This window comes from Amblyomma americanum, chromosome 1 (assembly GCF_052857255.1).
Source record: "Amblyomma americanum isolate KBUSLIRL-KWMA chromosome 1, ASM5285725v1, whole genome shotgun sequence".
In the NCBI taxonomy this organism is placed as follows: Eukaryota; Metazoa; Arthropoda; class Arachnida; order Ixodida; family Ixodidae; genus Amblyomma; species Amblyomma americanum.
Genome location: NC_135497.1, coordinates 43,062,243 through 43,073,491, shown reverse-complemented (window position 1 = coordinate 43,073,491; position 11,249 = coordinate 43,062,243). Strand labels below are relative to the sequence as shown.

The 11,249-nt window shown below is 47.1% G+C and overlaps 1 protein-coding gene across 3 annotated transcripts; it reads left to right on the top strand.

Annotated features, from left to right (window-relative positions):
• The first annotated feature begins 213 nt into the window (after positions 1–213).
• On the top strand, positions 214–11,048 carry LOC144132463 (tubulin beta-4 chain-like). 3 transcript variants are annotated; one of them, XM_077664901.1, is made up of 7 exons: positions 214–528; positions 1,277–1,385; positions 2,818–2,925; positions 8,134–8,378; positions 8,528–8,727; positions 10,232–10,668; positions 10,819–11,048. In XM_077664901.1, exons 1-7 carry the CDS (start codon positions 472–474, stop codon positions 10,989–10,991), a joined length of 1,329 nt encoding a protein of 442 aa, XP_077521027.1. In that variant the 5' UTR covers positions 214–471; the 3' UTR covers positions 10,992–11,048. The 3 variants fall into 3 exon arrangements, with proteins under 3 accessions (XP_077521027.1, XP_077521019.1, XP_077521036.1); XM_077664893.1 differs by having other exon boundaries at positions 216–528; positions 2,815–2,925; XM_077664910.1 differs by lacking the exon at positions 2,818–2,925 and having other exon boundaries at positions 219–528.
• Positions 11,049–11,249: the final 201 nt, after the last annotated feature.

The following is an 11,249-nucleotide window of genomic DNA, read 5'->3' as shown; positions in this document are numbered from 1 at the left end:
TCGGTAACATTCAAACTTTAGAACCGACGGCACGCGCACAAATCGAAAGGCTAGAAAAGTGAAAAGATTATGCTGCAGAATGCACATTAGTTCTTTCGAGCGAAATCAACTTCGAGCACCGAGAAAAGAAAGTAGAAGAGGCCGAGTTCGCCCCTGGAGCCAGTTGAGAGAACCCCGTTGTGCCGGAAGCTTTGCGAAACGAAAAATAGTTCGCGTTGTACGGCGCATATCCTTTACACGGCATCCTGTACGTGAACTGAAGGCCTTATATATAAGCTCTGAAACGCATTTACCATGGCAGGAACAGGCTGCGGCACTACTTTATGCGCTATTGAGTTGACACGCGTGCACATAGGAACAGAGTTGAGGAAGAAGTGAGCGTTGATGCGGCGCAAGGCTACAAATACGTGGACCCTTGACCCGGGCAGGCAGTCGGCATCTTGACAGCTTAGTCTCGGAGTGGCATCGAACATGCGCGAGATAGTCCACATTCAGACAGGCCAGTGTGGCAACCAGATTGGGGCGAAGGTAAGCCACCTCTACCACCTCGCGGGTTATTTCACGGCTCAGGGGATCGCGGTTGCCTTTCGGTCCCAGTGCCGGTCCCGGCGCTTTTTACGTTGGTGATTACGTTGCGTCCTAAACGCCACGTACTAGAATCTCGTTTCAGGATACGGGCGAAAGCAGTTGCCTGTAAAGCAGTCGCGGCTTTTAGCAGACGTACTGCTTTCGTTCTAAGTTGTGGCCTTTTTGCGTTGGACAATGTTGAGCCCTAGCTAATGCTCATCGAAGGCTCTTGTTCTTGACCACTCCTTTCGCTCTGACCTTTTAATTACTGCTCGCGCTTTGAGAGCGTTGAGATATTGTTGTGTTATGGCATATAGCTCAGACTTTATTCCCGGTTGTAAAAAATTCGAGACAATCGGTCTTGGCGGTGAGGTGACATGGAACAGTTTTATGGCAAATGACTGCCGCAAAGCGATCGGCGAAGATTCTTTGACGGAATTTTTTTTCGCGCGACCTAGTTTTCGCGTATGATGCAATCCAAAAGCCTCAAGCGATCTTAGGCCCTTCCGGTTTTCCGCCATCAGCAAGACACATGGCGGGTGAGAATCGATGACAGTTGACGAGTTGACTACAAAAACCAGTTGACAAGTGGAACTGTAGCAGTTATATGTTGCTTTCGCTGTGAATTACAGCATCTAAATATGATTTGACTGCCGCCACTGCGCGATGTGACGCCACTCTAATTACTGAAATCTTTTCCCGTCTGCAGTTTTGGGAGGTGATTTCCGATGAGCATGGCATCGATCCGAGCGGGGCGTACCATGGTGATTCGGACCTCCAGTTGGAGCGCATCAATGTCTACTACAATGAGGCCTCCGGTACGCGTCTGGCTGTATTTCGGTTGATAATTTCACTTTGAAGCTTCCCCGTCGAGTTTATCTTGCCTTGCGGCTGTTTCGCACTGCTAAGCATTAGGGAAATTTTCCGGGCCGTTTGGCACATGACTTCAACAGAAACAGCAAGCGAAAGACAAAACCGAACGCTGTGTGTATGGTTGTCCCTTATTCTCGCTCCTGCCTTAATAGCGCTGTTTGTGCTGTTAAGCTGATATCTGGCCTGTCAATGGAGCTTCTTCAACGGCAGGCCTTTGCTCTTCAAGCTTTAAATTCTACAACCGATCGCGCAAATCTAGTCAGGTCAAAGTGCAACGCCTAGTGACCTCTTCTGCTTGCGGCATGTTATGCTAGGCCATTGCAGCTTTTGAGGTTGCATTGCCACAAGTCCCGCAGGGATTAGATTGAAGGTTCTTGACCAAAGCCTTTTTTCTCATAGGCAATGAATGTTCACAACGCGAATGAGTTTGGAATAATAATAATAATAATAATCATAATTGGTTTTGGGGGAAGGAAATGGCGCAGTGTCGGTCTCATATATCAGCGGACACTTGAACCGCGCCGCAAGGGAACGGATAAAGGTGGGAGTGAAAGAAGAAAGGAAGAGAGAGGTGCCGTAGTGGAGGGCTCCGGAAAAATTTCGGCCACCTGGGGATCTTTAACGTGCACTGACATCGCACAGCACACGGGCGCCTTAGCGTTTTTCCTCCATAAAAACGCAGCCGCCGCGGTGGGGTTCGAACGCTGGTTTTGAATTCCCTCGTCAGGTTTGACGAGGACATAGTACGTCTCCCCTCTACTACGTTTCCTCTTGCTGCAGTGAGTTTGTAAGGAGTTTTTAACTCTATGTTTGCTAATACCGCCGCTGTGCTTCATTTGGAAGGGACTCGATCATGACATCCATGATTCGGCGGACGCATTTCTATGGAGGCGAGACCATAAAGAGCCGTGTGTTCTGCGATCTTATTGCGCGTAAAGTAACCCGAGGCGGTGCAAATTTATCCAGAGGCCGGCACTACTGCGTTGATGACAGCCCATGTACAGAATTCGGAATGTTAATCCCATATAGGACGCCGTTTGTTTAGTAATACGGAACAGAATCGAAACAGGAGTCGCAACAGGACGTTAATGTAGTGACATCATTTTGATCCATCTCAATTTATCTATCAACATTTCACCTTCTGTTTTTCTGCTGAAAGATATTTAAATATTTTATTATTAAATATAACTGGATCATCTGTTTAAAGGCCGGGAGGTGGCGGAAGGGCCTAGTAGTGCCGCTTTTATTTGCTATGACACCTACAGTTGGTGCGCTCCATTTCCTTTCTTTAACTGGCTTTGTTGTGACGCAGGTACTTGTAATAACTGCACGGTATCTTTGTTGCCGCTAAGTGATATTTATTTTTTGTTTCAGAAGGTAAATACGTGCCTCGGGCCATCCTGGTTGACTTGGAGCCGGGAACCATGGACGCCGTCCGCTCGGGACAGTTTGGACAACTCTTCCGGCCGGATAACTTTGTGTTCGGTAAGGGGCTTCTCGGCTTAAAATCTACTACATAAACGCACCCACAAGAGCGCACAGTGCAGACTAATCTTTAAAGCGCAGAACTGGCTAAATTTGTACCCACATCTCTGTACGCACAGCGAATCCTCGCTCAGTATAATCCAGTCCGAGTGGCAGTCAGTTTAATACAGCCACGCAATCAAGTACTTCGAGTTTGAAATATGAGCATTCTCATCAGTTCCTTGCGAAACCTAGGCCGCCAAGATTGAGACGCAAGCTTGGTGGTTCATCAAGAATGTAGTGCGCCGTGAAAAGAGCATATTACGAGAGAGGCAACACATGGGCCATTTCGAAATTAAATTGAATCGGAATTAGCTCCGTTAATCGAGGAAATACAAGGCAAAAGCTGTCGGCGTTCAATGTGTTCATTGACGTGGACACCGTTCTAGACGCTTAAGGAAGTGCGTAAACTGGCTCCCCGGGTCAGTGGACGCTTCACTCGCCCTTCGAGTTACGTGACGATGGTGAAGACATGTGGGCTGCATGCATTATTAATAATTGGTTTTTGGGTAAAGGAAATGGCGCAGTATCTGTCTCATATATCGTTGAACACCTGAACCGCGCTGTAAGGGAAGGGATAAGGGTGGGAGTGAAGAAGAAAGGAAGAAAGAGATGCCGTAGTGGAGGGCTCCGGAATATTTTCGACCACCTGGGGATCTTTAGCGTGCACTGACATCGCACAGCCCATTGGCGCCTTAGCGTTTTGCCTCAGTAAAAACTCAGCCGCCACGGTCGGGTTCGAACCCGCGAACTCCGGAGCAGTAGCTGAGCGCCCTAACCACTGAGTCACCGCGGCGGGTCTCTGAATACATTAGCACGAATAACTTCGTGGTGGACACGCGGCACTGCAGTAATAGGCCGCAGCGTTCATTGGGTGATCAACCTCTCGCGATCATCAACTGCAACCTGCCACAGAGGCAGGGTGGACGCGCTGCATATCCAAAGTGCGGAAGGCAATCAAGTGGGGTTTTAAAGTGAAGGCTTTACTGGCCGCAAACTTGCTATTTCGCCGTGGCGATGCTCAGAGGAAGCACATAACGTCACAACGCGCGGTTCACCGCGCATATTTCTCTCTTTCTCGCTCCCTAGTCACTACTGAGCATGCGCCACTAGTAGCACCGAGCCACAGGTGTTCCGGCGCTGCGCAGCGCCATGCCTTTCCTCAAAATCCAACTTTCAATTTTCAGTTTTCTCTTTTTTCTTTCCCTCCCTCCTTTATCGCTTCCTTTACGGCGCGGTTCGGGTGTCCACCGAGATATGTGAGACTGTTACTGTGTCATTTCCTTTCCTCAAAAACCAAAAAAATCTAGTCAGCCGACGGCGTTCATAGTTCATTGGCGTTGAGAACTTTGAAAAGGCCGTTCATTTTCACGAAAGGAAAGGCGTAATATTAAATGTAATAATTAGTTTTGGGGGAAAGGAAATTGCGCAGTATCTGTCCCGTATATCGTTGGACACCTGATCCGAGTTGTAAGGGAAGGGATAAACGAGGGAGTGAAAGAAGAAAGAGGTGCCGTAGTGGTTGGCTCCGGAATAATTTCGACCACTTGGGGATCTTTAACGTGCACTGACATCGCACAAGACGCGGGCACCTTAGCGTTTTTCCACCATAAAAACGCAGCCGCCGCGGTCAAGTTCGTACCCGGGAACTCCGGATCAGTAGCCGAGCGCCCTAACCACTGAGCCACCGCGGCGCACAACCGGCTCCATGGGTCAGTGGAGACCTAAATCTCGCTTTCATGCATGTGGCGCTGGTGTCGAACTGCAAAAGAATGCTTTGAATGCGTTCCCCACATTGGATAGGCAGCGCGCCCTCCCTGCCACCCTGGGAGGTGGCACGCAGTTAATGGTTGATCGCGAGATATTGATCAGCAAACGAACGCAGCGGCTTAGCTATTGCTGCAGTGCCGCATGTCAGCCACAACGCTGTCAGCGCTATTGCATTCAGGCCACATCTCTCTCCCACCACTGCCACATGCATAATAATAATTGAATGAGGCGTCCGCATATCCATATCCAGGCAGCCAGTTATGCGCCCTTCCTTTGTTCAACTCCATCGTCGTCTAGAACTTTGTCAACGCCAAGAACACAGTGAACGCCGACACCTTTCGCTTTGTATACCCTAGATTAACTGAGCTAATCCACATTAATTTTTTGCAGTTGCATGCCAACGCCACTTTACATGAAAGCGAAAGTGAGGTGTCCACTGACCCAGGGAGCCATTTGTGCGCCTTTCCTTTCGTAAAAATGAACGGCCTCTAGGTTTTCAACACCAATGCACCAAATGAGCGCCGGCGGCTCACTTGTTTTGCTCGGTTTTGAGGAAAGGAAATGGAGAAGCAACTGTCCATATCTCTCGGTGGACGCTAGATCGAATGGATAAAGGCGGGATGGAAACAAGAAAAAAGAAAACTTGAAAATGAATTTTTAAGAAAGGTGTGGCGCGACGCAGCGGCGGAACACCTATGGCTCGGTGCAACTAGTGGTTCATGCGCAGTAGTGACTAGACACGCTTACCCGAAATGGGCCGCTGGCTATAGTCTAGCGTAGCTCTCGCTACAAAAGATTCCATCCGCCTTTGACACAACACCACATCACTCAGCAAAACGCATAGGTGGCGCATTACACAAGGAAGGGAGGCGGCCGTCTGCGGGGACAATCCGGCATAAAACAAAAATATTAAAGACAGATATAACACAGGATATGAGCACAGCAGGCGGCTCTCCCTCCCCTGTGTTCATGTCATTTGTCACTCGTTTTACGTAGTGACTCGCTGGAGAGATTGTGTTCTGTAGCCGAGTACAATGCGAGCCATGACTTGTTGAATTGTTTGCAGACGTGAACATATATTTTCAAATTCTTTCATCCGTCGCATTATCGGAAACTTCCGCAAGCTGTTAACTTCAACTGTGTTGAGCGTTGCTTATCTCTCTACTCGCTACCTCCACCAAGCAGCATAAGTATAGTTTTTTCCGCCCAGTGCATGGCTTTCTTTCTACATGAATAATTCCAATAAGTTCGTTGTGTCGCCTCCCAGCCTCCACGTGGCCAATGAAACGCTGAGCAGTATAATTCAATATATGCAAATATTCATTGTTTGTTCTTCTTGTGATATTTAGCGTGCTTATAGAGAACTGTACTATTGTTGTTTTTGATAGTGCCACGTTTATTTGGTGTACTAGCTTTAACAAAATATTTTCAAATAATGTATTGTAATTGCAGTTGGTAATTTTCCCCTGTATTCTAGTGCATTCTTATGGTGTTGTATTGCCTTAAGTATTGTGTATATTTGTTGCATATTTTCAGAGTAACGTGTGTAACGATTACTGCAGTCTGATGCTTGAATTTTAATAAAGAATGTTTTGGATACAACCATGTGTCTCCTCACGGGATTAAACTTAGTGATGCAAACGAAGCCTAGCTTCAGAAGGATCGACATCTGAGCTGCGTTGTCTTTTCTACGTTCTTGTTCGTTTTGAGTGCACTAAACTTTTCCTTAAAGCCTAGCCTTTGCTGAAACGAGAATGCAGATATTAATCACAAAGTGAACATATATGTTGGTGTTTACAACCGCACGCGTTTCATCAAGTTTTGTTGTTTTCCTCATAATAATAACAACAATAATAATCCCGTTGATCGCACTTCGTTCTTTTTAATTTGGTGGAATTAAAATGAAATGGCATATTTTCCAGTAGCGCAGCAGGCTACAGGCTGTTGTCGGTATAGGGAAAGGGGGCCTGCATGCGCATTAGCCCAGGGCCCCATTTTTCTTATTCCGGCCCTGGAATCGCACACAGCGCTCCACAACCCACCCAATGGACCACCGGTGTCCAAAGAATGAACGAAGGGCGTCTGCTACCAAACGTTAGGACTTCCGATGGAGGCCTATAGTTTTATCCCGAATACGAACTACAGACATCCCTGGGACCATCCCATGCAAAATAAAGGCGGCCGAATGAACGTCCTACGTACGTCCACGCCGGACATTCAGACGTCCTTCGGATCCCAAAATTAGGATATAAGTTCCCGGATACGTCTATAGAACGTCCCTTCCCGCATTTGACGCGCGCATGACATCCACTAGTACGTCACCACAGTTCGGATGCTCATACCACCATCGATGAACCCAATTCCTACCGTCATCAGCCAGACGGCCGGAAACGAACATTTCTTGGACCATTTTATGGCAGCTGCTAAAACAAATACGGTTGAAAGCTGTAATTCCTTGGCATTAGCTGAACACCCAAGGAAGAATTAACATGCGTACAACTTTCTCAAAAACTCTGAGACGACTGCAGTCTGCTGCATTGAAGAAATGCGAAAGCATTAGCGGTGGTGGCTGCTGGTGCGTTTAGGTGCTTCGTTTGTACCACTAAGTACTTTCTTTGTACGACTAGGTGGTTCCTTTGTACGACAAGGTGATTCTTTTTTACAACTATTCGCTTCTGTTTCTTCTCCTCTTTCTTCTACTTCTGCTTCTATGCCTTTGAGTTGAATATGAAGTCATTTTTATAAGTTCCGTTAGAAGGGTCCCCAAAACTCACGCGTAAGCTTGAAGGTTCAACACGACTTTAATGTGCAGCGAAACGGGCGTAAGTACGAGAGTGGCAATATATGTGCTTTTTCCAAATTAAGATTCTATCCGCAGTTGCTACACCGCAGAACACAACGCCCCACATCACTCCAGCAAAACGGGTATGTGACATATTAATGACTGGATGTAGTCCTCAGCGGGAGAAATCTGGCAGAGTGCAAAAAAAATTAGGACAGCGATAAAAGATGGGTACTGCAGAGAGCCTCCTTCTGTCCTCGTCTTGTCTGCCACATAGCTCTTTTACCAGAGTGACTTAGTGCCGAGATTGAGTTCTGAAGGCCGAGTGAAACATAGCCATCACTTGTTATAGTCTTTACATGCCTGAAAACTAATTAAATTAATTCACACGTAACAGCATCCTAATATTATCCAAACTTAACTTTACCTATGAAATGCGGTGTTTATCCCCCTATTGGCTATGGCCATCAGGCCACTTAAGTCAATTTTTGTTGCCTTTCTGGCTGCTGTGTGAAGTGTGTTTGGATAGTGGCTTTCCTTTATTGCATATTCCAGTACTGATTTTCTTCAGAATACAGTTTGTGCAAGTATACGCCTTTCACAACCTGCCCCTTCAGGTCAGAGTGGTGCTGGCAACAACTGGGCCAAGGGCCACTACACCGAGGGTGCTGAACTGGTGGACTCGGTGCTCGACGTTGTGCGCAAGGAGGCGGAATCCTGCGACTGCATGCAGGGATTCCAGCTGACCCACTCCCTGGGCGGTGGTACTGGATCTGGCATGGGCACACTGCTCATCTCGAAGATCCGTGAAGAGTACCCCGATCGCATCATGAACACCTACAGTGTAGTGCCCTCTCCAAAGGTGTGTGACATTATCTGCAGGACCCAATTTCAGCATCTTTGAAACAAAGCAAACATGACATTTCGGCCTTGCTTTATAAGGCGCCTTCCTTGAATTTTGATTAGTCGGTATGCACAAAGTTCTCATTCTCTTCCTGCGGCTACCTCTAGGTTTCGGACACTGTCGTCGAGCCCTACAATGCTACTTTGTCAATGCATCAGCTTGTGGAGAACACCGACGAGACCTACTGCATCGACAACGAAGCACTCTACGACATTTGCTTCCGGACGCTGAAGCTCACGACTCCCACCTACGGAGACCTTAACCACTTGGTTTCTGCAACGATGTCGGGTGTGACCACATGCCTGAGGTAAGTATTTCTCAGCTTCGTTCAAGGGGTCACTTAAGCGCCTCATGCATGTTCATAAAGAGCCCAAAGAGGTCGACACCATCCGCCGAATTGCTAGTTCCGACGGCAGTGATCGGTTCAATATGGAACAAGCACTGCAAAGACTGCGGTCGCCAAGGTCTTTTACAAAATATTTAGAGTAATACATTACAGCTAATCTCCATGTATGAAGTGCATGTGGTGGCAATATTTTCAGAAAATACAATGACGAGCAAGAAAGCAAATAAAAGCACCCTCACCGTCCGCATAAAAACTAACAAACACCGCACCTGCTATAGCCAGCCAAGCAGCTGCTCAAGGAAGCTTTGAAAAGCACTTCAAGGAAAGTGAATTCGGCAGCGGGAGCAATAACGAGAAGGCGGCTGTCGTCGGGAATAATGGAGCGGCGCCTAATCTACGGCATGCGATTGCACACATTGGGAATAAAATGGCCGTGTTTAACCACTGTACCTCAAAAAACCCATGAGGCGAAAAGGTAAATTAAGGCCTCGCGCTGTAAATGATGAAAAACTACTCTGTTCAAAAGCAAACATCTCAAATCTCTTGGAAATAATTTAGGTGTGTTTCAGTGGAGAATACTTTTTGAACTTTTTCTCCTTTATAAAGCGCACATTTATCTCGTTCAGCTCCTTAATCCTAGCGTACAGGACCTCCATATAAAGCATCACGTATATTGAAATCAGTTATCCCCGTTTTCTCTTTGGGAAAAGGGAATACAAATTCCCACGTTTTGGTATGGAAGTTTTTCTTCGATAAATAGTGGCACTTTCTGAGGACGTTGGGAGCAGAGTACAACATTAGCCTGCTGAGCAGTCAGTATGGAATAAATACTGGTTGCCATTGTTGGGAGATGGTGGTTTAGGGCCTGGAGAACGATCACATAATTCTAAAGTGCCACGACAACCGGCAGACCGGTGAAGTTAATACCCATCGATGTTCTCCTAATGTAGTAATTTGTATAACCTTTGAAGCTGGATACGAAGCAGTGACCACGTGAAGAATCCATTTTTATTTTTTGTGATTTTGCCAATGAATCGAAACCAGCAACCGAAGAAATCATGTTATCTTACTGAAGCTGGTTTGTTTCTCCGCCGTTGTAATTTGGCTGAGGCAAATAACAGGCATGCAGTTTTAATGTTCTCTAGAACAGACTGGCAAAGTGTAAACTATGTCACTTCTGAAATTTTCATGAGTTCGTTCTTTCATTGGGCTTCGTTGTCTGCACTGGCGTGAAGAGAACTGAATTTAAAATTTGATGACCCGATATTCAAAAGCTTTGAATGAACAGCGCGCAACAATCGCGACATTCTACAAGATGCCTCCACTGACCGTTGTAGCTGCTCCACAATCTTACCACAATCTTGTTCTGACTGTTCCCAAACAAGAGCGCCCAACATACCTCTAAATTCTCTCTCCCCTTGTGAATTAAGCGGGCTTCTAATCAGCACCGTCCCATTCCTCACAGATTTCCTGGGCAGCTGAATGCTGATCTTCGCAAGCTGGCCGTTAACATGGTGCCCTTCCCTCGCTTCCACTTCTTCCTGACTGGATTCGCTCCACTCACGTCCCGCGGCTGCCAGGAGTACCGGGCTCTGACTGTGCCGGAGCTGACGCAACAGATGTTCGATGCCAAAAACATGATGGCTGCTTGCGACCCCCGCCACGGTCGTTACCTGACAGTTGCTGCAGTCTTCAGAGGCCAAATGAGCATGCGGGAAGTCGATGACCAGATGCTCAACATCCAGAACAAGCAGTCGAGTCACTTCGTTGAATGGATCCCGAACAGCGTAAAGACAGCTGTCTGTGACATACCGCCTCGAGGTCTGAAGATGTCTGCTACTTTCATTGGGAACAGCACAGCCATTCAAGAGATTTTCAGGCGGATCTCCGAGCAGTTTACAGGTGACCATCGTGTTTGATTTGAAAGTGCTTCTTAAAAGCACATGCTTTCATTGTAGGTACCCACTGCTGTCGAGTTTCTGGGACAGCGCATTTTCGGGGACAGTTCTAGGAGTGTGACCCCGCCTGCTTGATATATTATTTTTTTTGCAGCTATGTTCCGCCGCAAGGCCTTTCTGCATTGGTATACTGGAGAGGGCATGGACGAGTATGAGTTCATCGAGGCAGAGTCCAACTTGAACGACCTGGTGTCAGAATACCAACAGTACCAGGAGTCCACACCTGAGGACGAGGGGGAATTCGAGGAGACCCAGGCAGAGGCCTAGTTTTTTGTGTGCAGCGCTTTTTTCTTTCGCTTTACAATAAAGTGTTTGTTTGTCATGGATCCTTCTTTTTGAGCCAGGTGCTTGTGCACTTTAGTATGTCGTAGGCCCGGACTGCGTCACAAGGATGGTCTTGCAAAGCAGCTAAACCTTACTGTATTGCAATGTGCGCACATCTGTAAATAGCCGTGTGACTGGCGTTTTCGACATTTTGACGAAACTCTAAAATCTGTTAAAAGCTTCTCATCGAACCACTTTTAG

Bases quoted from the DNA above. Each gene is read 5' to 3' on its own strand.
- LOC144132463 (XM_077664893.1), top strand. From the start codon at position 472: ATGCGCGAGATAGTCCACATTCAGACAGGCCAGTGTGGCAACCAGATT. The intron at 529-1,276 runs GTAAGCCACCTC...TCCCGTCTGCAG, and splicing joins GCAACCAGATTGGGGCGAAG to TTTTGGGAGGTGATTTCCGA. The intron at 8,379-8,527 runs GTGTGTGACATT...GGCTACCTCTAG, and splicing joins GTGTAGTGCCCTCTCCAAAG to GTTTCGGACACTGTCGTCGA.